This window comes from Sus scrofa, chromosome 4 (assembly GCF_000003025.6).
Source record: "Sus scrofa isolate TJ Tabasco breed Duroc chromosome 4, Sscrofa11.1, whole genome shotgun sequence".
Classification (NCBI taxonomy): Eukaryota; Metazoa; Chordata; class Mammalia; order Artiodactyla; family Suidae; genus Sus; species Sus scrofa.
The window spans coordinates 118,325,949-118,353,877 of NC_010446.5; the positions used below are offsets into that span (position 1 = coordinate 118,325,949).

General features: G+C 38.5%; 1 protein-coding gene across 10 annotated transcripts in view; it reads left to right on the top strand.

The window, feature by feature from the left end:
* Positions 1-27,929, top strand: part of FRRS1 (ferric chelate reductase 1) — a 114,507-nt gene that overhangs the window by 56,808 nt on the left and 29,770 nt on the right. For 9 of the 10 annotated variants that reach the window (XR_002343004.1, XM_021088478.1, XM_021088483.1 and 6 more), the window contains 7 exons: positions 4,647-4,842; positions 6,348-6,484; positions 7,553-7,647; positions 9,532-9,679; positions 13,734-13,916; positions 20,381-20,479; positions 21,768-21,915. Coding sequence is in view for 9 of the 10 variants with exons in the window: in XM_021088478.1 (XP_020944137.1) it covers positions 4,647-4,842; positions 6,348-6,484; positions 7,553-7,647; positions 9,532-9,679; positions 13,734-13,916; positions 20,381-20,479; positions 21,768-21,915 (1,006 nt within the window). In the remaining variant the exon portion in view is untranslated. Of the gene's footprint in view, positions 1-4,644; positions 4,843-6,347; positions 6,485-7,552; positions 7,648-9,531; positions 9,680-13,733; positions 13,917-20,380; positions 20,480-21,767; positions 21,916-27,929 lie in introns of those variants that run through there. The other variant, NM_001128486.1, reaches the window with a different exon arrangement.

The window sequence follows — 27,929 nt, forward strand, 5'->3', positions numbered from 1 at the left end:
TCTTAGCTTGAATACTTACTTATGACCTTATCAGTGTTACTAGCTATCAGTGTTATTTGCATTCTGCCTATTTTATAAGATTGTTGTTTCTCACATTATCAGATGTGTGACCAAGCCTCAGATAAATTTGGTGGTGGTAAGGAGACCTGACACAATTGATGAAATGGATAGTATTATAAGATGAATGATAGTAACAGTGTAACTCTGGATGTGGAAAAAATCGGCAGAAGGGAACCATTTCCTGGACCATAACAGACTAGTGAGACAGGTGGTCCAGAGACTTTTGGCTGCTGTTCACTGGGCTTCATTCAGTATTAGCCCATTGAGGGGCCTATCCAAGAAATCCTCTAGCATTCCTAGTGCCATAGGACAGTTTGGTCACAAAATGCCTCCCAAACCACAGTAGAAATTAAGACCCAAAGGGAAGGGATTGTAAAGAATGCTGCCCGCCATCCACTTCCTCAACAGTCAGGTCATCAGCTCTCAGGGTATGTGTACCTCAAGTCACAGCTGCTACCCCGAGGCTCACCCTGAAAGGAGTTCAGGGTGAAAATCTGGATGAGGCACTCTGTGCTTTGGGAGAACGGGAAGAACAGGATTTCAGATAGATATTTTCAGGAGACAATTTCATGAACCCAGTTTCTTGCATGTTCCCGTACTTAGAAAAGCACTGTAATCGTTAGCCGAGAGATCTGTTCCTCTGGAATAACAGCCTTACTCCAAGCTGTGTGCTTGATAACGTGCAGCCCCTCTCCAAAATCACATATATACTGGCCCTCCCCCCTTACCTCTTTGGAGCAGTTCTCAGAGCTCTCTGAGAGACTGTCTTCCAGGTTGTAATCCTTACTTTGGCTCAAATAAAAATTTCCATTTCTTTCTCAGAGTGACTCTTGATTAATTTTTCATTTTAAAAAATTAAAAACTTTTTTTTTTCATGATGGATGGTCACTAAACTAAAACAAAGTTTATGATGTATGGTGATAATTGTTTCATGATGTATGTAAATCAAATTATTACACAGTATACCTTAAACTTACACAGTGCTTACATGTCAATTATAGCTCAATAAAACCAGAAGAAAAAATACTATAAAAAAGTAAAGATACTACTTGGGTGAAGAATTCTTTCCCTTTTATAGAAAATCATTATGAAAAAAGCTAATTTATGAACTATAGTTATAGTTTTTGTTTGTCTTAACTTCAGGTTAGAATTCATTGGTAGGTTATGAAATAACAATCTGGTAGAATGTACCCAGCATAACAAAGGAAGGAATAGGAAACACAGGAGTTTTTTTATGTGGCAAAAGTAAATAGCATCTCTTGAAATGTTTGCAGGGTCATAATTTTAAAGGATTTCTTACTTCATGGTAAAAAAAAACACAGTAGCAAAAAAAATCCTTTTCCAGATTATTTAGATTTTTATAGGAAACTCTTTTGGTTAAGTATTTGCTTTTTTTTGCAACTTTTTTTTTAAATTGAGAAAAGCTTGCTAGCAAGACCCTCAGTGTGTGCTTACACACTTATAGGTTGGATGGTGAGAGTGGGTGTTACTAGGCTAGTTCCCACAAGTTTTCATGTGTATGTTAACTTTTGAACTCCTTTGATGCCTTCATGTAAAACAAATGACTAATAATAAAAGGTAGAGCTTGAATGCAATATAGCTGGACTTGATTAGTTATTTGCTCGCTTAATCATCTGACATGGTTTAAAAGATAAAAAGGCACTTAAATAAAAAGACTCAATAAAAACACATTTCATGACCATTTTATTTAAAGATCCTTAATTAACACATAATCTTTTTTCTCACATCTAAATATTTTTCAGTTGGATTCTTCTCATTTTATCTGAGTTTTACTTTGTTGTCATAAATATATTGTCCTGATTAATGGCCGTGGTTCTCAATCACAATTATGATCTTCATCCAAGTACAAGAATTTGGCATTTAAATAATAAAGAATATACTTGTTTTGCAGTTTTATCTTTGTGTGAGATGTATGCAGATAAGCATACATGTATGTAGTATGTATGTGGCATGGTATAAGAAATCATTGTACCTTTTTACTAAGTGCCTGTCTTTCAGGCAAGAAAGAAAACTGTATAAACCTTATCGGGTTTGATAATATTTCAGTTAGAGACTCAGGGTAACTTTTAACCTTTTAAGCTAATGGGTTTGTCTTTGTCATGGGATGACAAAATACAAGTTATGGTATCTCTTATTCTCTACATTGTATACATGATAGAATATAAATATTAAAAACTTGTAAAAATCGTACAGAATTGGTGAGAGTGTTTTCAGTGCTTGAAGGAATGATCTTGTAATATAATAGCTCACTATCCACATTCCATAGCTTTAGCTTAGATGTTTCTGTGAGTTAACTATTCCTTTTTATAACTATGCAGTCTGTTGGCATAGGTTGGCTAATGAATTAACGTATTTATTTGAAAAAGTTTGTTCTTTAAATCATTAACCGAAAAGTGTCATTGGCCATCGTAATGAAAACAGAATTTTATCTTGGTCAAGGGACTTGCTGTTGTCTACTTCCCTCTCTGACTTTGTTATATTTTCCTAATGAAAGACATGTAGTGGTGTCTTAGTCACTTCCCTTTCCTGTCTCATACTCCATGTTCTAAAAATTCCCAGTATGCTTTTTCACTTTGCTTTCTTAAAATCATGTTAGGATTGACCCTAAATTTTTTCTAGATCACTGGTTATATTTTGCAAACGAAGAAACTGAGACAGAGATTAAGTGACCTGATTGACATTACTGAGCTACCTAATGCACAGCAGAGACTAGAAATCAAGTCTTGTTTCCACTTTCACCTGACAGGAAGTCAGTGCAAAATAAGTCTGTGTTAAATCAGACTAACTCTTCCCACTCCACCGTTCTCTAGGCGAGGGGCATTTCTGCGCTTAATCTTCATGATACCTTGGCCAAGATCACATGGTTAAAATGATGACTTTGATCCTTTTCACTAAATCTTGTATGAGCCTAAAAGCAGATTTCCCTCCGACAAAAGGACCTGGAAGCAATGTTTGAACAGAAAATTTTCCTATTGCTCCATTCTTTAGCAGTTATTTTCTTAAATATTTTTTCCTATAGAAATTAATCATTTTCAGAGTTGTGCTTTTCTTCTGAGTCTATGGAGAACTCTTGAGCTTCTCTTATGCTATAGATTTTTTTCTTTAGTTCATTTTTCTATGGTTCCTTTGTTTGTTACTTTTGCTTATCCTTAAATGAAATGAATTCTGTCTAGCTTCAATGTTTGATAAAATATAGTGATATGCAGTTGGACCCTAAGCTATTTACTTGATAGCCACCGATGTAAGATTCAGGCCTGCTTAAAAGAGTGTAGCTCCTGCACAATTTCTGGTGTCTAGCAGGGAATTTCTGTAGTTTAGCTCTAGTCCAATGTGGGGTGTGTAATTTACATGACTATAGAAGGATAATTTTTTCCTGGAGTTTCTAAGGATGCTTTTATTTTGTCTATGACCAGAGTTAATGGTATAGAAAACCCACATTTTTATGGAGAATGAACTGCTTCTGGGTTTCTTGGCTTCTGCCCATCTGCAGCCACTGTGTGGACTTTACTGCCATAAACATGTCTTATCCCATCTACCTCTAGCCTTGTAAAATGCTATGATTTGCAGGTTCTGAATATATGCACAGATTAGGTGGTTGATGTAGGCTAGATGAGGGTGGGGCTGGTTTTCTATTAGGCAGATGACAAGAGGCAGACAAACTGGATGAGAGAAGAAAATTCCTTGGGCTAACAGTTGTGTTTCTTAATTCAGAAGTATCTTGACTATAGGTAGTAAAAATATTGTCTCTTGCATTTGATTATCTTCGGTTTTCAGTGGGGCAAATTAAATTATCTGCTCTGTCGTCATGATTAGATTAACGGAAAGTTGAGAGGAATCACATCAGATTTATTCAGGTGATCATATTTAAATGCAGGAGAAACAATTCTTATTTATTCTTTAAGGTTTCTAGGATGAAGTGGAATCATTTGCTTGTATTGGATTATTATTTCCCAATCATGCTAACAAAAGCTAACGTTTATTATCTTCCTTGTCAGACTTTTTGGCTGTATCTGAATTTTATTAAAATAGGTTTGGAAGGAGGGTTTTCATTTCCTTATTTTTTGGGTAAAGAAGGAGGGTTACGTGACTTGCCTAAAGTCTCAGTAATTGATAGAGCTGAGATTCAAATTCAGGTCAGACTTCATATAGCATATTCTTTTTTTTTTTTTGCTTTTTTTTTAGAGCTGCACTTGCGGCACATGGAGGTTCCGAGGCTAAGGGGTCGATTCAGAGCTACAGCTGCCGGCCTACACCACAGCCACAGCAACCCCAGATCCCAGTCATGTCTGTGACCTACACCACAGCTGATGGCAATGCTGGATCCTTAACCCACCGAGCAAGGCCAGGGATCGAACCCAAAACCTCATGGTTCCTAGTCGGATTCCTTTCTGCTGTGCCACAACAGGAACTCCAGCATATTCTTTATATTACATATATTTGAGAATGTGGTGTTTAACTGATTTATTGCAAGCAAGTAGTTGGCTAGAACTTACTGTCCTGTGGTATGAAAGCTTTTGTATTTTATTTACTTGTGAAAATAATGTGCTTTTAATCTTCTTTTTAAGATGGCAGTTCCTGGATTTACCGTTGGTGCCTTCATACTTCTGTTGCACCTTAGTTCTGTGGTTAATTATCCCAGTGGAAAAGTGACGAAGTCATGCCATGGGATGGTTCCTGAACACGGTCACTCTCCGCAGTCTGATCCTGTTCACCACATTTCAGTGAGTCAGACGACATTCCTGCCAGGAGATCAGATCAAAGGTACTGTCTGGTGTTAACTAGATGTCGCACGTCGAGTCTTTGTATTGTTGGATTTATACAGTTTCGTTTAAATCTGTTCACCTGTTTTCATAAGATACTGTGATCTTACACTTCTCATTTTTGTGTTTAACTGCTATAGAGATGACGATATTACTTAAGTAGTATGTTTACTGCCCATTCAGAATAGGTTTTAAAATATATTTTCATTATTATTTTCTATGTTTTCATTAACAGTACTGTTTACTCAATAAAATATGAAAATAAAGTTTATTTTACTGGCTTAAGGTGTTAAACATTTATCCTTCTTGATATAGTATAATCTCTGTGTTTCTGGCAAAATGTAGGGTGACTAGTAAAGGTATATCTACAACAGCATTTTACAAATTATTTTCTGGAGCTTTAGAAATGCAAAATATTAACAGATACTCTAACAAAAAGGAGGTATGGAAAAATCAGTTTGGAATACTATGCATTATATATACAGTACTTCTTAGAGTTTCATATGGCACAGTAGGATGGATTATTATTATTATTTTGCTGCTTTTTAAAGGCTGCATCTGCAGCATATGGAAATTCTCAGGCTAGGGGTCAAATCAGAGCTACAGCTGCTGGCTTATGCCACAACCACAGCAGCGTGGGATCCAAGCCTCATCTGTGGCCTACACCACAGCTCATGGCAACGCCGGATCCCTGACCCACTGAGCAAGGTCAGGGATCGAATCTGCAACCTCATGGATACTAGTCAGGTTTGTAACCTGCTCAGCCACACCGGGAACTCTGCACAGTAGGATGTTAAAGGCCCTGAGGGAATTGTAGTAGAGATGCAAATATTTACTGTTACTCAGCATTTTTTTTTATTGTTATTTCCCCAATACAAATTTGTTTTCTACCGTACAGCATAGTGACCCAGTTACACATACATGTATACATTCTTTTTTCTCCCACTGTCATGCTCCATCGTAAGTGATACTCAGCATTTTTTGAACCTCTTTGGCCCCATGGACTGCCCCTGATCGTAACTAAATCCCTCTTCTTCTCCATGGACTGGCTGTTAGATCTCACAGAACAATGTCCTGTGGGACAGAGCATGGAATTTCTTTGTTTGTAGGATGATTTCTGTTTTTCCCTTTTGGAATAGTTTTGTGTGTATACATCTGATGTGGTGACAGGCCTCCTCCAAACAGTTTTTTTCCTTGGGATGTTGCTGAACCTCTTTTTTTTTTTTTTTTTTCTTCTTGCTTTTTAGGGCCATACCTGCGGCACATGGAAATTCCCAGGCTGGGGGTGGAATTGGAGCTAAAGCTGCCAGCCTGCACCACAGCCAGAGCAATGCTGGATCTGAGCCACATCTGTGGCCCACACCACAGCTCATGGCAACACTGAATCTTCAACCTACTGATCGAGGCCAGGAATCGAACCCGCATCTTCATGGATCCTAGTTGAGTTTTTTAACCCCTGAGCCACCAAGGGAACTCCTGCTAAACCTCTTTTTGTTTGTTTCTCAGTTACTTTGTCAGGGAAGCCATTTAAAGGCTTTCTCGTAGAAGCACGTGATGCTGAGAATTTGAGTGGCCCTCCTATTGGCTCCTTCACATTAATTGACAGCGAAGTGTCACAGCTTCTGACCTGTGAAGACATACGGGTTTGTATTTCGTTTAAAGCTGACTTCTCTCAGTTCCATGGGTCCTTTTACTACAGGGTGGTGTTTGCAAGATAAACAGTGTCATTGCCCATGTACTGCAGACATCTGGATCGATTCACAATGAGCAGTCTTTCCCTCTAAATTTTCTACTGGCAATATATCTTTACACATCAGCACCCTAGAAACATAGCTTGAAGACTTCATAGCTTTTGATGTTTTATATAATATTGACCTTTGTTATATTAAATTTTGGAGGCTATTAATATTGAAGGTACAGTTCTAGAGTAGAACATAGGTCTAATTTTTGTAAGTAATTTATTAATCTATGAACATTTATTATACCAGGAACTTTCCAGCAAGGAATATAGTGATGAACAAGACTTATTCTTGTTCTTTGAAGAGTTCGTAGCCTCACTCATAAATAAAGCATATGGGCATATGCTATATGGCGCGTAAGTAGAACATACAGCTTATAGGATAGACACAGAAGTAACAGTATGATGACTTCGGTTAGAACCAAACACAGGGTGCGTGGAAAGCATGGCAGAGGTGCCACATATAGGCTGGAGGGAGCTGAGAGAGAGCTTCTTGGAGGAGATGACCTCAGCTAGACCTCAAAGAACAGGAAGGAATTTGCCAGATGAATGACAGTGGGAACAAGATTGTTCAAGAGAAAGGAATTACTAAAATATAATTCTATATATTTGGAGACAGAAACTTTTTCTTTGGATTATTTTCTGCCTTCTATTTGTATCAAATAATGAAAATATGAACTTAGAGTATAAATGAAATAATTAGAAGGCTCCACACAGCATTAACACATCCAAAACTCATAACTCTCTTCAGTTCTTAAATTTCTGCTGACTAGTTATTCATAATGCCAGCTGCTAATTCGGTGTCAACCAGTCAACATATATTTATTGAGTACCTGAGTTTCTGTTCTAAATAAAAGTCTTTACCAGAATGCCAAGGCCATGCAATGATAAATTACTTTGCAAAGTGGTGGTAGTTCAAGCCATACTGAGCTATTGAGTGACTGAATGGTAGTTCTTTTCCATTTTATTTCAGGGATCAGCTGTGAGTCACACGAGTCCATCCAAAAAAACAGAAGTCAAAGTCTATTGGAATGCTCCAAGCAGTACCCCAAATCACATAAAGTTTCTGTGAGTAGAAGAGTTTTACAACTCTGTAACTAGATAATTGAAATAATAATACTCTGCATCATTTTTTATACCCATGAACATTCATTTGTGTGGGAGAGGTTTGGTATACTAATGACACCACCTTTCTGATGTAAGTGGTTGTTTTGCCTTTTTGTTTGTTTTTTTTTCCAGCAGTATATACTGAGCACCTAGCCTAGGACCTGATAGACACTTAATAGACATTTGTTGAGTGAATGAAGTATTATTGTATGTACTGCCTTTCACATGAAGACCCATCAGTTAGTGCTTGAGTCCATGTGGTATATGGACTTAAAATTTGTTTAGATTTGTTCCTGTATTTAGTATGAAAATATATAGAAAAAACAGTTCTGAAATTTTGGTGACATATTTTTTAGCGTTACAACTTGCAGATTAGACTGTCAGAAAAAAGTTAAGATCCTGTGTGCCTCTCAGAATTATGAAATTCAGTAGAATTAGACTAGTGCTTCTCTATTAATCTTACATACAAGGGGAAATGGAATGTCACAAAGTCATATAATGATTCCTGAGTGGTGTTGTATTTTAAAGGGAGACTTGCTCTCCTAGCCTGTCTCTATTTTCTGCTTTACTTTGTGCACCGGTCAGCAGCACACAGTAACACAGCTTTGCACCTGTGCATTGAGTGGAATGTGAAAAGGGGACGTGACCCCAAGGAAAGCTGATAGTTGCTCATGCAGCTTTTATAGAGCTTCTTCTTGTAACTTCCTGCTACACATGCCTTTTGGAATAATTTGAACCACCACCATGAAAAGTGTAATAATAGTCAGTTTATATGTCAGAGAGAACAAATCTATGCAGTTGAGTCTGTGGTCTGGCATTCGTGGCTGCTGTGAATTTGTCTAAAGAACAGACAAGTAAGAGAAGAGCAAGAGAAGGAGTGAGAGAAAGAGGGAGCAATAGAAGTTCACAGAGTGATGAGGTGGAAGAAGGTCATTGGAGATTTGCTTCATACAAAATTAGTGGTACTGTTAAGTACCACAGGCATTCTTGTTTTATTGCGCTTTGCATTATTGGGCTTCACAGATACGGCGATTTTCTTTTACACATTGAAGGTTTGCGGCAACCTGGCATCAAGCAGGTAGGTCTGTGGGTGCTATTTTTCCAATAGCATTTGCTCACTTTGTGTCTCTGTGCCACATTTTGGTAATTGTCAAAGATGAAAATATTTCATACTTTTTCATCATTTTTATATTTATTGTGATTGGTGATCTTTGATGTTACTGCTCTAATTTGCTAAAGGCTCGGATGATAGTATTTTTTAGCAACGAGTTTTTTTTTTTGTTTGTTTGTTTTTTTGCTTTTTAGGGCCACACCTGCTGCATGTGGAAGTTCCTAGGCTAGGGGTCAAATTGGAGCTGTAGCTGTGGGCCTACATCGCAGCCATAGCAGTGCGAGATCCGAGCTACGTGTGCGGCCGACACCACAGCTCACAGCAATGCTGGAGAGGCCGGGGATTGAACTGACATCCTCATGGATACTAGTTGGATTTGAGCCACAACAGGAACTCCCGGCAATGAGGTCTTTTTAAATTAAGGTATTTATGTGTTTTTTTTTTTTTTTGACAGTGCTGTTGTATACTTAATAGTGCACTTATGTATAGTTTACACTTATGTATAGCGTAAACATAAGTTTTATATGCACTGAAAAACCAAAAAATTCTGTGACTCACTGTATTGTGATATTTACTTTATTGTAGTGGTCTGAAACAAAACCTGAAATATCTCCGAAGTACACCTCTACTTAGTTTTATGTCTGTGGTTCATTCTTTTTTTTCCTTGGTTTGATTATGATGAGCCACAATCATGGTTCTGCCTAAACGCTTATCTCACTGGTACTGCACTTTAGAGTCACGGTCGTTGAGAAGTACAAGATCTACTGGGTGAAGATTCCTGGTCCTGTGATTTCACGACCAAATGTACCTCCTTTTACAACACCTGAAGCTACAGTAGCACCCATGCCAACATTGTCTCCAATCTCCCATTTAACCAAATCAGTAAGTAATTTTTTTTTATGGTTTTACCAAATGCAATCTAAAGGAACCGATTCCTTGGAAATTGTGGTTCTGTGCTCAGGAACGTGCAGAGAAGTAACTGTCCTGGATTGTGGGAGCAAGTTTTTGGATTCCCTTCAGGAAATCAGGAGGAAGTTTTCATTGCAGCATTGTGACTTACAGGTTAGAATAAGGGGAGTGCAAGACACTGTACATTTAAGGTGTGGTTATGACAATCGCATGTAGTCTATACTAGCAGAGGTTACGTTTTCATTTGAAAAAAAAATCTGAAGCAGCAGCTTTCTTTTGTTGTTGCCAAATAACAAATATGGAGAGGGAGCTTAAAGCTGAAGCTAAATTTAGACAAGATTTAGAAGAGAATCTTGAAATGGTGATATAATTCTTTGATCTTACTTCATTAAGGCCAAAACACAGAAACTCTTGCAGGCTTATCAGCTAGAATTCCCTTTGGGCCCTCTGATTCAAAATAATTATGGTTAAGGGAGTTCCTGTTCTGACTCGGTGGGTTATGAATCTGACTAGTATCCATGAGGATGTGGGTTCAATCCCTGGCCTCGCCCAGTGGGTTAACGACCCGATATTGCCATGGCTGTGGTATAGGCCAGCAGCTGCAGTTCCCATTTGACCCCTAGCCTTGGAACTTCCATATGCCACAGGTGCATCCTTAAAAGCAAAAAGCAAAAAAAAAAAAAAAAAAATTTATTACTCAATGAATTTATTACGTTTATGGTTGTACAATGATCATCACAATCCAATTTTATAGGACTTCCCTCCCACACCCCCAGTGCATCTCCCCACCCCCCCAACTGTCTCCTTTGGAAACCATAAGTTTTTTCAAAGTCTTTGAGTCATTGTCTGTTCTGTAAAGAAGTTCATTCTGTCCTTTTTTCAGATTCCACATGTCAGTGATAGCATACAATGCTGGTGTCTCATTGTCTGACTGACCTCACTTAGCATGATAATTTCTAGGTCCATCCATGTTGCTAAAAATGCCATTATTTCATTCCTTTTAATTGCTGAGTAATATTCCATTATGTATATGTACCGCATCTTCTTGATGCACTTCTCTGTTGAAGGAAATAGGTTGTTTCCATGTCTTGGCTATTGCAAATAGTGCTGCAATGAACATTGGAGTACATCTGTCTTTTCGAGTCATGGTTTTCTCTGGGTATATGCCTAGGAGTGGGATTGCTGGATCAAATGGTAATTCTGTTTTTAGTTTTTCTTAGAAAGGGTAATACATATTAGAAACATTGGAAATTTTTACTGAAGGCATTTCTGATACATTATACTTATCAATTCAGAAGTGAATATAATGAAAAATTTCTTAAGGCAGGATAATATAGTTGTAAGACCAAAACTTGGGCCTGAATCTTGATTTGTCCATTTTTTGTTTGGCTTTGGACAAATTACTTGATTCTCAAAGTCTGTTTCTTTACCTATAAAATGAGAAGTAATAATATCTAGTTCTTACCTAGTATCACTATGAGAATTAAGCAGTATAATGCATCTAAGGTTTCTAATTGCTTGGCATTTAATAGATGTTCAGTAAATATGAGTTCATATTTTCTTTTTCTTCCCTTTCTTGTCTTTTATAACTCTTTGTTCTCATAGGAAAGACAAAATAAAGCTCTTGTACTCCTATATTAGGTCTCATTTTGTTTTCTTTCTTTTCTACATTATGCAGTGTATGGTGGGACATTTGATTACCTTATTATGAACTTCTGTTTGACCAAAAAATTCTGTCGATTATTTGCACTAATTGTCAGTTTACTTAGTCTTAATGTTTATTTAAAAGCTGCTTTAGGGGAGTCCACGATCAGTTTGGACCCGAGCTTCCCACTAGGAATCTATTGACAAGCTTATTATCATTATGTATATGCGTATAGAAGGCATTAGTTCTTGTTGGAGCCTTTTACTGTATCTCTGCACCACAAATACAATAGGAAATTATTATCTCTAATTTTAGGGAAGTTTATTCAGAGTCATAGGATGGTTGCATTTGCCCAGAGCTGGAGGAGACCTCGAAGTCTGTTTCCTTCAGTCCCTGTTGCATAGTTAAAGGTACAGAGACCCTGAGAGAATAGGTTCGTTAGCAAATGTGATGAGTAGAGGGGAGAGCAGAGACCAAAACACACATTTCCTAGCTCCTAGGGGCTTGTTCGCACCCATTTACTGTGATTTCTCTTGTCTCTTGTCTCTTGTCTTTTTTTTTTTTTTTTTTTTTTTTTTTAAGGGCTGCACTCACAGCATATGGAGGTTCCCAGGCTAGGGGCAGAATTAGAGCTGTAGCTGCCGGTCTGCACCACAGCCAATGCCAGATCCTTAACCCACTGAGCGAGGCCAGGGATCGAACCTGCAACCTCATGATTGCCAGTCGGTTTCATTAACCACTGAGCCACAACGGGAACTCCCCTACTCTGATTTCTCTTTAAGTTCCTGTGAAATAATAAGATGTATGTATATGTATACATATATGGTATATAAGAATATGTTATAATAATATATAATAAGATGTGTGTGTGTGTATATGCTTCTGCCCTGGTTCCTGCTTGTAATTGACCTTTGACCTCAGTTCCTGCTATAGAGCTGCTAAATCTCTTGGAATTTCCTGGATGATGGGGGCATCTTTTGTTCTAAGGTGACTCTTGGTAAACTCCTGTATGGGGACTGGTCTCCAAAAGGGCCAGGATTAGAAGCTCTCAGCTTTTTGGTTCCCCCCCACAATCCCATTCTCCAGAGAGAGGAGGGGGGCTGAAAATTGAGCTCATAATCCATCATGCCCACATGGTGGAACCCCAAAAGTATGGGGTTCAGAGAGCTTCTGGGTCATAGACCCCTTGGAGGTGCTGGGAGGGTGGTGACTCACCTCCCTTCCTATGTACCGCTCTACGGCCCTTCCTGGGTCCATATCCTTTTATAATAAACTGGTAAGTGAAAAAATAAATCTAGTAACTAGACTCTTTTCCTGAGTTCTGTGAGCCATCTTAATAAATTATCTAACCTGAGGAGGGGATCGTGGAAACCTTCAATATTTGGCTGACTGTTCAGAAATACAGGTGACAGCCTGGGGCATGTGACTGGCATCTGTGACTGGCATCTGAAGTGGGTGCCGTTTTGTGGGCCTGAGCACTTAACCAGTGGGATCTGACACTGAATTCAGATAGTGTCAGGAGAAAACTGGATTGTAGGACACCCAGTGGGTGTCTGCAGAGAGTTATTGGTCTGGAAAAACCCACACCTATTGGGTGGCTATAACTATTCGCAGAGTAGAAGAAAAAAATCAGAGTTTTTTTCCTGTATAGTCCCCATTAAATCTGTTCAGCTCTCTTCTGAAATGAACTGTCACAGCTCATTCTAGCCAAGATGACTGCTCGTTTGCTTGCTCTGTTGAGTTGTAAACGTGAGATTTTTCAGTACTCTTTTTCTTACTTGCCATGCCAAGGAGCTCTGAGTTAAATCACTGTAATTGTTTCTCCCCCACTAAATTGTTATTACTGTTATTTGGAGTGGTGGTATATATAGGAGTAAACATTTTTATCGTATTAATGTGAAATTTGAAACTGAATTCTAGAAGCTGAATCCATGATCTAAATATAAAAACTTGCTAAAAGTTTTTTGTTTGCTTTTAATAATTCCATCTCTGAAAACTAGAGGGTATTAGGCAAGAATGTCAGTGTGGACTTAAATATTCCCTGAGAAATTTCTCAAAATTTACCAGGGACTTTGCTCCAGAACATAATTAATGTGAAATATTTTGTGTATTAAAGGGATTTTAATACTCATGCATAATTACAGTCCAGCTAATGTTATGTCTTCCAAACTTTCATTAAAATTAATTAAGTTTCAAAGTTCATAACCTAACTACTGCTTTGGTTATTTCTAATTTGGCATGTGTCAATGTTCCTTTATTCGAATCCTTATTATTAAAAGGTATTCTTGTTAAAACCCATACTTCGAGGTCGTGGCTCTTCTGTCATTGGAAATGAACTGCCTGTTTGATAATTAAGACTTTTTTCCCCTGTCATTTTTCTAGTTCAATGCTTCAGACTGTGGGAACAAGAAGTTCTGTGTTAGGAGTCCTTTGAACTGTGACCCAGCGAAGGAGCTTGCCTGCGTCTTCTTGTCCTTCACACGCCATGACCAGTCAGTGATGGTTGAAATGAGCGGCCCCAGTGAAGGCTATTTATCCTTCGCGCTGTCTCATGACCGTTGGATGGTTTGTACCTCTCATTTACATAAGCGCTAATGAAAGAGTCACCGGAGTGAGCTCCAGTCAACAGCAGTTTAGTCGTTTGTTCCAGAGTCAAATTATCATACTTAAGGGAGGTGGGAGAAAACGAACTTCGGTTAAGTACCTTTGAGTTGGGCAGTTACACACCTCTAAGAACAAGGCTGTCCTGAGGAATGTAGGGAAAATCATTTGATTTCCATTGGATTTGCCGCTTTGTCTTTCTGCTACCTCTGTCTTTCTACCTCTGTGCTAAAGGAGGAAACGAAGTTAAGGAAAAGTTACTCTGGGAGTTCCTGGTGTCTCAGTGGGTTCAGGATCCAGTGTTACTGCTGTGGTGAGAGTTTGATCCCTGGCCCAGAAACTTCCTCATGCCTCGGGCACAGTCAGAAAAAGAAAAAGTTGCTCTGCATAAAATCTCATATTGTTTGTGATGCTTTTCAACTGCTAGTTTTCGCAAGGGGCCAGCAGTTACAGCCTGGGTTGCTGCCATCATTGCCCCATTTTGATGGTCACTGGCATATTTTTCAGACAGAGAATTAAAACGGATGTGTCCAGGTATAAATGGATTCTTTACCAGGTCTGCAGAAGGCAGGCAGCACTGACTTTCACTTGATTGTCCCTCTCCTTGCGTAGCACTGAGTGGGTGGAAAGGCTCTGTAGGTGGCAGTCTCGTGCTGTGGTGTGGAGAGCAGGGTGCTGCAGTAGCTTTCTGATCTCCCAGGGAGGAGGAGGAACAGGGGGGCCTGCTGTGCAGCACGGGGAACTGTACCCGATATTCTGCGATAATCAGTGTGGGAAGAGAATCTGAAAGAGAATGGATATGTGTACATGTATAACCGAATCATTTTGTTGTGCAGCAGAAATTAATTATCACAATACTGTAAATCAGCTATACTTCCATAAAACTTGAAAAAATGGGGTGAAAAAGTCTACGACTTGCATCAGTCGTGTTCAAGTAGAGCTGGCCATGGTGGGGGCAAAGGCCTCAAATGGAGAAAGCCTCGAGCTTCCACATTTGCAAACCCAAGAAGTCTTGAGAGTTTTTGTCAGGTTTTAAACCTAATATCACTTTTATTTGGAAATGATAATTCCCCTTTTTTTTTTAAATTTAATTTTATGGCCACACCTGTGGTGTATGGAAGTTCCAGGGCCAGGGATTGAATCTGAGCTGCAGCTGTGAAGTATACTGCAGCTGTGGCAACACCGGATCCTTTAACCCACCACTCCTGGCAGGGGATCGCACCTCCACCTCCACAGCACTCCAGGCTGCTGTAGTCAGATTCTTAACTTCCTGCATCATGGCAGGAATTCCAGGAAATCATATTAAAAAAAAGAAAAAAAAAAAAAAAGGAACTCTAAGGTTCTGTGATAGAAGAAGAAATATTTTCCTTAAAAGTGCATGCTGATTGCAGTGGTCCTTTTTAGGCTGGCTGTAAATATTGCAGGAAGCCACAGTACCTTTTTTTAAGGGATGCCATTGCAATATACGACATGACCTGTGTATTTCACTCTCTAGGTCCACAGTGCACTCGTTACCGTTTTCGTTCAGCAGGGGGCATACCTTAAACCTGTGAGATAACAGAGATGTCATAGGCTAGCAGATATGTCTAAAAATAACATGTAAGAAATCATGACTCTCTTTTAGAATTGCTTTTATGGGAAATTTTACTTGTTCATATGATGTTACAGTTGTTCAAAACATTTCCCCCACTTCCCTTTTGTAATTACCATTAGACCTGCAGCATGTTCTTTAGGGTATTCTCTGTTCTGGCAAAAACAAACCAAGTTGGGGGCACGAGGTGTATTAGGAGTCTGGGTAACAAATAAAAAATAAAAATAAAATAAAGCAATAAGGAATGATGGTGGTAGTACCTGTGTGAGTAGGACTGGTTAGGAAGGAAATTTTGAAGATGAGTCCAGCATGGATTAACAGTGGTAGCCTTGTTGGAATAAATGTGTAATTTCCTTAAGGTTCATGTCTGAGGAAGAGTACACATTTAGTTATGTGTTCTAGTCCCTGAAATAAAGACCATCTAGTCGCTTTATAGCCAACCCTCATGAAATAGTATACTAGCACATTTCTTTTCTGGTCACATAAAATCCTACAGCAAGAGGATTGCAGTGAGTGTTGTGATGAGGAGCCTACAAGTAGACCAGTGATTTCTCCTCTGAGTTGTGGGCATAGATGGCACAAAAGCATTTATCTCTGATTCAAGATATATTTATCTTACTTAGAAATCTTATGTTTCTAGTATAGTACTCATCAAAAATGTTTATAAAAAAAGACTTAGTTATGCAGGTGCAGTTGATTTACAGAGCAATCCTATTTAATGATTAAAATCATCTGTACACCTGTTTGCCTAGACTGGGGGAAATAAATCATCATCAAAAAATATTTTTAAAGTAGTTATTTCTATTTTTGGTTATTTAAAATTTTTAGGATATTTTTATGACATATTTCTTATCAGTAGGTTATGTAAATTTAAGTACTGAATTTGTCTGATGTTATGAATACTGATTAGATAGCCTAAAATTATACCATTTTTCAGTTGGAAAGTTAATGATAGCATTTGTTTTGGCATCAGACCTCATCACTGAAATTGACGAAAGTACAACTTTCCATATTTTTGTTAACAATGATTTGCGAATATTTGAATTTTAACCAAATTTCAAAGCACACACATCTCGCTCATCTCAGATATTTTGCCAAATGAGATAAAGTGTACAAGTATACTTGCTTCTGTTCTCTGCCTTCTCCTGCCCACTGCTGTCTTATTCTAGAAGTAGTTTCTCCACACTCCTGTTCCAGAGTGCTCCCATCCCGACTTCTCTTGTGTGTGTCCAGATTGGGATTTCCAGCTGTGGGGTGGTCTCTTCCAGATGAGTGTTCCGGACAACACAGAGCATCCTCTGTAATGCTGAGTTTATTATCTACCCTCCTCTTCTTGTGTTTTTCATGCTTGGTGATCAACAGCAATAATTAATTACTGTTACCGATTCCTTGATTCCTTGCTTCTTGTCGGATACTGTCCTAGGCAATATATGGACCATCTCGTCCGTTGCTCCTGCCACCTTCTCTGGTGCTCGAGGATGCTTTGTGGTTTCCATTTCTCTTTTTTATTCACTTCTCAGGTTCTTCGTTCTCTCCCCCACTCCACCTTTTTGTTTTGAAAGGTTTAAACCTATATGAAATTTGAGACTAATAAGTACAAGTACTAGTAAGCACCAGGAAGTAGTACAACAATCTGTGTGTTTGTGTGTAGATTAACTTAATTGCTGAATATAAACACACACTTTTCCCCTGACCTATGTGAAAGTCAAGTTGTAGATACCATGACATTTTCTATCTAGTTTTCGGCATGTGTCTCTTCAGAAAGACATTCTCCTCCAATTATCATAATCTCTCTATCACAGTGGCATAATCATTTTATGCAGTCTATATTCCAGTTTCCACAGTAAGGTCACGCATATATACTTTTGAATTTCTGATCTAGATCTCATTAGTTATCACTCAAGGCATTTAATCGTTTTATGTCCTTAATCTCTTTTATTTTAGAACAATTTAACTCTACCTTTTTTCTTGATTTTTTTTTTTTTAAGGCCAGTTGTTTTGTAGACCGTCTCACAATTTTTACAATAGATTCAGGTTAAAATTTTGACCAAATTTGAGATAATTTTAGTCCTAGCCCTCAAAGCCATTGGTGAACCTTTAGTAGTTATAGGGCATTTTTTTTTTTTTTTTTTTTTTTTTCCTATGGCATGACTTTCAGAACTCTTCAAATTCCTTGTTGGTGTTTCTGGCCTTACCCTATATCTGTTTTTTTTTTTTTTTTTTTTTTTTTTTTTTAAAGGGCCGCACCTGCGGCATGTGGAGGTTCCCAGGCTAGGGGTCTAATCGGAGCTGTAGCTGCCAGCTTACGCCACAGCAATGCCAGACCCAAGCCATGTCTGTGACCTATACCACAGCTCATGGCAACACTGGATCCTTAACCAACTGAACAAGGCCAGGGATCAAACCCGCATCTTCATGGATATTAGTTGGGTTTGTTAACCACTGAGCTACAACGGGAAGTCCACCCTATATCTGTTTTGGCTAACAAAACTGCCTGTTTTCTAACAGTTACATATATATTTTATATTTCTATATATTTAGTCCTGGAAGTTCCTCAGTTTGGGAAACTTTTTCCTTAATCACAGTTTTACCTTATCCACATATAAATGTCTTTCCCCCCCCCAAGGCCTGGTTAATATTGTCTTCTGAGAAGGCTTTTTAGCCCTTTGACCCTGCCTAAATTGTCTTTCTGTAGCACTTTGTTTAATTCTCTGTTTTGTCCTATTTCATACACTATTTAAACTGTCTACTCTGTTAAAACATAGTCTTTGGGAGTTCCTAACTGTGGCACAGTGAGACTGCAGTGGCTCGGGTCACTGTGGAAGCATTGGTTGAATCCCCAGCCCAGTGCCATGTTAAGGGATCTGGCATTGCCCTACCTGTGGTTTGGATTCAGTCCCTGGCTCAGAACGTCTATATGCTGCCAGTGCGGCCATTGAAACCAAAAACCAAAAACGGTAGGCTTTGACTGTACGAACTATGTAGTTATCTTTATTTCTCCCACAAGATCCACATAATATTTCCTCATAGAATTCAGTCTAAACATTTGAATTGAGAACAACAAACAGGGGGAAAAGGTTCTATCCCATCCAGGAATTTGGTTGGACATCATTATATGTGCCCTTTCACACTCCACATTTGTTGTTTCTACACCTGCCTGGAGCCCAGGGTTGTCCTGGCACCTTCTCTTACCCTCGTAGTAGAGAAGTGAGAACTGAGCGTGACCTCCCCTGCCTCGCCATCCTCCCTCCAGTATGTGGGAGGGCTGCCTTGATGAGTTAGTCGACTTCTTATCATCGGTTTGCCTCAAAAATCAACTAGTTTGTTATATTAAATTTTGTTTAAAGTAACAACAAAGTTCCTACGCCCCATTAATGATAAACATTCTAGAAAACATACTATTTAAATCAGATTCCACTTTTTCTGGAGAGGTCCAGATAGCAACTACTTTAGAATCTGTTGGCCACATGGTCTCTGCAGCAGCCACGCAGCTGTTGTCGCAGAGCTAAAGCAGCCATAGGTGGTCCGTGAATTAGTAGGTATGGATGTATTCCAATAAAATTATTTACTGGCACTGAAATTTGGATTTAATATATTTTTAACGGTCATGAAATGTTATTCTTTTAATTAAAAAAAGACATTTAGATGTGTAAACACCATCCTTGGCCTGTGGCCTGCACAAAAAACAGGCATCAGGCTGAAGTTGGTCTGTGTGTTATGGTGCATAGACTCCTGCATTAGGCTATGATGACTCCAAATTTGTTTTTTTTTTTTTTAATTTTTTTTATTAAACTACAGTTGATTTACCATGGTCAACTTCTGCTGACTCCAAATTTCTTATTTTGAGTTGTGCTTATTCTAATTTGAATGCAAGAGGTGTAACAGGGGATAATGGCTTTACGGAGATTATGAGCTTGAGACTTCTCAAAAATGAAACTTTAAAAAATAAAAAAGTTAGGATATCACATTAGTATTTACAGCAAAAATTTTTATAACTGGTTAGTCTTAGATCTTGATAAGCAATTTAGTGACTAAAGCACATAAAAGGCCTTGTTAGGTAGTTTGTGGGGAAAATTTAGAATAAACAGAAGAACCCAAACTATATAAATAACTTAAAATCCAGATTATCCATTTGTACCATGACTTAACGGTACTTTAAAGATACTCTGATAGTCACTTTAAGTCATGTTGAACTTCTAGAGGTAAGGAATATTGGAAACTAAAGGATGGATAAGGATTAGACTGACAATGAATGCCCCCTTGAGCTTGGACAGTTTGGTCTCAATACGTAGTAGTAATTCTATTAAGTGTGTATAGTATTAACAATGTTTGATTATAGGATCTTTCATCTTAAAAATTACCCCCCCAACCCAATATAATGCAGTGTACTTACAGTTATGAAAATTTGTAGGACACATTTACTTAAAAATAAGCATCCAGAACAATGTTTAGGAAAAGTTTAGTGAAAAAAGTTAACAAAACTGTGTATTTTCCCATTTGGGGAGAAAAATAGGTTATACATACAAATAGGTTTCGATGAATATATATGAAAGCATTAACAATGGTGTTCAGTTGGTGTGGATTCTGGACATATAACCTTGTTCTATGTCTCTTTGAATCTGTTTTTCACACTGAAATTGTATTGCATTATAGCAAAATCATTTTTAATTAATATGTCAGACAGCCGATTCTCTAGAATTTATAGTATCCTTAAGATCGAGTCAGTAAATTATGTTTTAAAGGTATCAGTTATTATTTGATTTCATCAGGGACTTTTTCTAAGAAATGGAGTGTTGGCATTTCCTTGAACTTTTTCTCATTTGCGCTTGTTTTTCAGGGTGATGATGATGCTTATATGTGTATTCGTGAAGACCAGATTGTGCACATACAACCTTCCCGTTTGACAGGGCGAAGTCACCCTATAATGGACTCTAAGGTAGGTGTGAAAATTCTGGAATCTCCATCTGGGCAGTCTGCTTTCTGGCTGTGCAGCCGACAGAGGCATGGCTGTGGTGCAAGATACATTCCAAACCTGCAGTTGGCAGCAGGGACCAAGCAGGGGCCCGGCAGCAGGGTTCATTTCTTATGGTAGCCTGGGAGAAACCTTTCTGCAACCTCTGTCTATCTAGCTGTGTATTCGTATATGTATATGTCTATGCTGTTTTGATACATTATTATTAACTGTAGTCACCACGCCCCTTTTCTATCTTAGAAAGCATAAAACAATTACCTCTTTTAGGAAAAGATGAATTCTTGCTTGTGTCTTTTTTGTTTCATCTTATAAAAAATATTTTGTGGTTTGTTAAGAGGGTCAAGCATCAGCCCCTTTTCAAAAGCCTTACAGACAGATTTTTAAGAAGAAGCTTAGGTTAGTTGCACAATTTCTTTTCTTTTTCTTTTGGCTTTTCTGGGGCCACACCCGAGGCATATGGAGGTTCCCAGGCTAGGGGCCGAATCCGAGCTGTAGCCGCTGGCCTACGCCAGAGCCACAGCAACATGGGATCTGAGCCGTGTCTGCACCACAGCTCATGGTAACACTGGATCCTTAACCCACTGAGCAAGGCCAGGGATCGAACCTACTACCTCATGGTTCTTAGTCGGATTTGTTAACCACTGAGCCACAACAGGAACTCGGTTAGTTACACAATTTCTTGACTGGTGAGAAAGAGGTGCACATGTGGTGGAGACCGGTTTAGTGTCTTAGGCAGTTGTCTTAAGTGCCCATTGTTGGCACCTGTGCCAAAGGTGGCCTATTTCTGGTAGAGAAGTGTCATTTTCACACAGCAATTGAGAAGTAAGTGAGCTCTGATAGAGCAGTACTGTTATGTAATGATGCATTATGTTCTCAGCATAACTTTCTCATGGGGTTGAAACTTCTCCCCAGTTGCATGTTGCATTTTGGCTACTAGGGTACTACTTGCTAATTGTTTCTTCATTGTTTCTGATCATGTGTTAGTGGCCATATGGAGTTAGTGCATCTGCCAAAAGTTTCTAACCTAGGTAGTAAAAATGCTATTTTTGCCAAATGGGATAAAGATAAATAAACTGGAAGAATGTGTTTCTTGTACTTTTCAAAGAGGAAGTAGAAAAACAATGACATTGAAGACAAAACATGCACAGAGGATCTTAGGGAAAGGAAATTGAACAGGCCAGGATTTTGATCATATCTTATTTTTAGCACATTTTTGGAAAGTGCTGAGAAGACCCATTGTGTGTGTTTGCAGGATTCTCTTGAGGATATGGCTTGGAGGTTGGCAGATGGTGTCATGCAGTGTTCTTTCAGAAGAAACATTACCCTTCCTGGGGTGAAGAATAGATTCGATCTAAACGCTAGCTACTACATATTTCTAGCAGGTGGTGCAGCTGATGATGGTAAGTATATTCAAAAAAATTATCTTCGTATTTTTTTCCCTCAACTTTCCCCATATCCCTCCTTTTAAGGAGAGCCTACTGCAGTTGCTCTTTTTAAGATATGCATTTGTGGCTGAAGCATTATTAAACCCTCTTCCTTTTTTGCCTGACAATCTGACTTTGGTTGACCTTCTAACTTTGCTTCTCTGGAAATTAGGTAAAGGTATTGTCAACTATGTTATAAGGTAATACGCTTAGGGCGGAAGTGATTTCTGGTTGGTAAACTGCCTTTGGATCTGGAAGAAACTGTAAATACCTGGTAAGAAGCTGTATCTTCAGGGTTCCCTGAGTGTAGTGACATTGGCAGATCTCTTGAAGGGATGCTAGAAGCAGGACTTTGGGGTTACTGTAAGAGATATGGGCTCTTGTGGATGACCTGTCCTATATGAATCTCATCTCCTTGGACTGAGCTTTCTCCAGGGAGGTGGAGGGGGTTAAAGAGAATAGCTCCTGGGCAGCCGAGTAAACTTCTGCCAAGACCTCCCATTGAAAAAGAATGCTTCATGGTGCCTTGCACGTGTGCTCTGGTTCCTGTTCCACATCCGTGGTCAGTCTGATGCCAAGTGTAGCCTAAGGTAGTTTTATGAGTTTGAATGTCTAATTTATCCTTAAAACTGCCTGGGTAGGTCCTGCAACACATATTAATAAGAATTATATTTTGTTTCAAGTCTTGGCAAATGATGTTTTGAAGAACAAGTGTCAAGGTAGTGTAATATTTCTTGACTCATCTCCCTGGGGATAATACTACCCCAAACTTTGAGCATCTGGCCTACTTTGAAAATGGTGACAGGCTGGGCATGTGGAATGGGGGAATGGCAGTGGGCTAAAGGGGGAGGGAATGTGGTGTAGGCAAAATTGTGGAAAGCTTTGCGTGTTCTATCATATGGTTTATTTTTTTATTCAAGTATAGTTGATTTACAATGTTGTGTTAGTTTTTGGGGTACAGCAAAGTGATTGAGTTATACATATACATACATATATGTGTGTGTATATATATGTATAACTAAATCACTATTATATGCATACACACACACATACCTTCTTTTTCAGATTCTTTTCCATTATAGTTTATTACAAGATACTGAATATAGTTCCCTGTGCTATACAGTAGGACTTAATGTTGTTTATCTATTTTATATATAGTAGTTTGGATTCTGTGATATGGCTTAGATTTTCTACTATAGGTAGAGATTTAAAAGATTTTAAAGCACTGTAAAATATCTACTCAGTGTTAGAGAAAATTTAGGAATATTTGCATATTTAGTTGTAGGCGATGTGTTTGGTTATCTTAGTCAAATTGTGTATTCTTACTTGCAGTAGCAAATATGGCTAAATGCTAAAAATGAGTAAAAATGACTTGGTACTTATATGCCGGTTATTGGCTCAGTGCTATCATTGCTTTTCATTTTTATCTTCATAGAAACCTTTACTAGATATGTACTGTTATTATCCCTATTTTATATGGGAGGAAATAGGCTTAGAGAGGTTAAGTCATTTGTCCACACAAGTAAAGGGTAGAATTGGAATTTGAACCTAAACTTTGTGACCTCAGAACCCACACATTCAATACTTTCAAACATGGAAAATGTAGGACGTACATTTTTTAATGAGGAAACAGTCAAATATTTGTGTTTTTAAAACAGGTATTACTAAAGTACAGGTAATTGTGTTACTGCTTTTTTTCCCCCTTTTTCTACCCCACAGCATATGGAGTTCCTGGGCTGGGAATCAGATTCCAGCGCTCCAGAGACGATGCTGATCCTGTTGCCCCACAGTGGGAACTCCTTCGTTATTGCAGCTTTCATTTATTATATGTTACGTACATTTCATTTATTCCTCACAGAGGCTTTGCAGATAGAAATTGTATTTCACATTGTAGAGATAAGAGAACTGGAGCCTAGAAAGGCAAAGAAACTTGTTCAAAATCAAACTAGCAGAGTCAGGAATTAAGCCCAATTTTGTTCCAATTACAAAAGTGTTGCTCTGTCTTTTCTCCCGTGGCTGTCGGGTGAGAATGCTGAACCTTAACCACTTGACGTAGGTCCCGGGAACATTGTCCCTTTGGAGAAAGAATTCGGCAAAGAGACTGAGGGTAGTGAGGCAATTAAGTGTTTATTTAAAGGGGGAAGGAAGAGGAGACAGGTGTGGAGAAAATACAGGCACAGGCAGGCTGGTGGGGGAGCGGGAAAGAGAGAAAGAGCAAGGGAGGAAGAGGAGCAACACGTGCTTTGGAGGTCATTTAAATCTCTTGTATAGGGGCAGTCCTTGTGGGCTTCCTCTGGCCAATCGTTTTGCTTCATCTGGCTTTGTCTGGACTCAGGAACTCCCCTGTGTGCACGCACACCTTTTAGCCAGGATGGATTCCAGCACAAGGGTCTCTGGGAGGTTGACAGGACGTACTATGGTCTGGTGCCCTCCTTTCTCTGACCACCTGTCTGCCAGTGCGTAGTTCCGGAGGTCTCCTTGACCTCAAGGATGGGAAATAGATGGTCTCTATCTTTTATCCAAACAGGATGCAGCTCTTACCTTGCAGTTACCTGTCCACAGGGAACAGATTACGGTTGTTCAGTCTGGGACCTCTCTGTCTCCTGCTTCATTTCTATTCTATCAGACTGCTTCCTTTGGTGCCCAGTGTCTTATAGCTGCTCCACAAAAGCTCATTGACTCAATGACTTAAATCGCTAGGGGGTTTAACAGTTAGCATTTATACTTTAAAAATTTTTATACTTGAAAGGCTTATACTTTAAAAGAAAAGCAGTTTTATTTAAATGGATGAATTCTGTTGTACAATAAGTTATGCGTGTTTTTAAGTCTATGGTGATGCCAAAAATTTCTTCTTAGGCCAGCACTGTAGAAATTGGAATGCATTTTCTGATGGAAACAATGTTTTAAGTGATAGTTCTTACATTTATCCGGAAAAACCTCCTTTGTGGATAATAGATGTGCAGAAGAATATTGTTTTATCTCCTGCTCCTGCTGATGTTGCCATGCTCTTGGCATGGTAGAGGGTTTCTGTCTTGTCCTTTGTGGTATTTCATAAATTGTGGGGCTCAGACCACCTTCTTCAGAACCACCTGGAGTGACTGCTCAAAATGCAGGTTCCTGAACTTCATCCCAGACCCACTAAATTGCTGTTGTTGAATTACGATATTGTGTTGGTTTCAGGTGTACATCAAAGTGATTGAGTTATGCATACATATATACATATCTCCTTTTCAGATTCTTTTCATTATAGATTACTATGAGATATAAAATGCAGTTCCCTGTGCTGTACAGTAGGTCCTTGGTGGTTATCTTTTTTATATGTAGTTGTGTGTATCTGTTAATCCCCAACTCCTAACACCTATTTTATCCTTCCCCTCACCTATTCCTCTTGGGTAACCATAAGTTTTTCTCTGTCTGTGAGTCTATTTTTGTTTTATAAGTATGCTTATTTATCTAGTTTTTTTAGATTCCGTATATAAGTGATATCATAGGATATTTGTCTTTATTTCACTTCATTCATGTAGTATAGTAATCTTTAGGTCCACCCATGTTCCTGCAAATGGCATTATTTCATTCTTTTTTATGTCTGAGTAATATTGCATTGTATATATGTATCACATCTTCTTTATCCATTCACCTGTCTGTAGACATTTAGACTGCTCCCATGTCTTGGCTATTGTAAATAGTGCTGCTTTGAACATTGGGGTCTTTTTGAATTGGGTTTTTGTCTTTTCTGGGTAAATGCCCAGGAGTGGGATCGCAGGATATCATAGTAACTATTTTTAATTTTTTTTAGGAACTTCCACACTATTCTCCATGGTGACTGCACCAGTTTACATTCCCAGCAACAGTGTAGGAGGGTTCCTTTTCTCCACACCCTCTCCAGAATTTATTATTTGTAGACTTTTGACACTGGCCATTCTGAGCAGTATGAGGTGATACCTCACTGTAGTTTTGACTTGCATTTCTCTAATAACTAGTGTGATGTTGAGCATCTTTTCATGTGCCTACTGATCACCTGTGGAATCTGCATTTAACAAGCATTTCAGGTGATTGTTCTGCATACTGTGGTTTGATAACTTACTGATCTAGGACATGTTCTCCCAACCAAGGTGTACATGTTGTAAGGTAATCTAGGCGATACAGAGAACAATACTAGAACTTTCTCTTTAGGTTTATTTTATCTCTAAAATTTTATGTTTTAATACTCTTCATAATGTATTAAAACAATAGTGCATGAATATGTTTATTAACAAAAATATGTATGTCAGAGACACAGTTTTAAAAAAACTGGTGTAATGCAAAGCAACAAAACCAAACCTAAAAAAAAACAAGCCTAGATATTACTGCTTCAGAGAATTCACTCTCCAGTTCCCTTGTATTGGGGAACAAAGTACAGTTACCACCTACCTCATTGTCTTGTCTGTTTTCTAGTCAAATATGTGTGGATCATTTATAAGTTGCACTCTGCTTAAAAGCAGTGAGGCTTTGTGAGGTTGAAACCATTTTTTTTTTTCAAAGCAATCGTATAATCTCTGTAGCTCATGTAAATGTAAAATCCCGTCATCTGGGGCAAGCTTGGTGCTCAGGAGGCATTTGTTGGTGGCAGCCTAAAAGCTCAGAGGGAACATCAAGCTGAGTCAGAAGCTTTGGATGTTTCCTAAGATGATGCCAAGCTTGGAAAGATACTACATTACTGATAAGAACAGAAAAATTAACTACTCTTTCCACCCAAATATGCAAAAGTGCTCTAGCAAAAGTTATCAAAAATAAGATATAGGGGAAATTGCTTAACATTTTTAGATTTCAAATAACTTTTCAGTTTTCTGTTTTCTACTCACTTTTCTTGATAACCTTACATCTGCTGTAAGCTAAGCACATCATTATCTTTCTCTTCTTTTTATAACTGCTGTTCCCCCACCACCACCTTTCTGTAGGTAATTCTCTTCTGTGGCTGTCAACAGTGCTCAGAGATAGGCGGTTGAAGCATTCAGAAAGCACATACCTGAATATGGTCACATTTCTTTACCACAGTAAACATTCAAGTTAAAACATTTTTTTAATGGTGTGATAGAACTCATCACGTAACAGTTTAAGCTTTTAGGGAAGGAACTATTTGACTAATTAAATAAAATTTTATTATTATTCTTCGGAGTTACTAATACTTTGATCAATTTTTATAATTCTAGATTTTCTCAGAAATTCATCCATTTCATTTAGATTTTGAAGTATTTTGGTTGACTTAAAATTGTTATAGCATTTTCATGTAATTTTAAAGAATATCTTCTGGATCAGTGGTTATGTTACCATTTTCATTTCTGATATTGTTTGTGATGTTTCTTTCTTTTTTTTTGTCTTTTTTTTTTCTGGGGCTGCACCCACGGCATATGGAGGTTCCCAGGCTAAGGATTGAATAGGAGCTGTAGCTTCTGGCCTGTGCCAGAGCCACAGCAACACCAGATCTGAGCTGAGTGGGCGACCTACACCGCAGCTCACGGAAACACTGGATCCTTAACCCACTGAGCAAGGCCAGGGATTGAACCCGCAACTTAATGGTTCCTGGTCAGATTCGTTAACCACTGAGCCACAAAGGGAACTCTGATATTCTTTTTATCTGTGGTCAGATTTGCCAAAAACTCAATTGATTTTTATGGCCTTTTACAAACTTGATTCTTCTCATTTTTAGACTTGTTAGCTTAACTTCTACTTTTATTTTTAATCAATTTTTCTTTCTGGTTTGATAGGTTGTATTTTGTTGTTTTAAATGCACCTTGAATGAAATGATTGCTTCAATACTTTTTTTTTTTTTTAAGGAAATTTGTGTGTGTGTGTGTGTGTGTTTGCCTTTTCTAGGGCTGCTGCCATGGCATATGGAGGTTCCCAGGCTAGGGGTCTAATCGGAGCCGTAGCTGCCAGCCTATGACAGAGCCACAGCAACGCCAGATATAAGCCACTTCGGCAACCTACACCATAGCTCATGCAACGCCGGA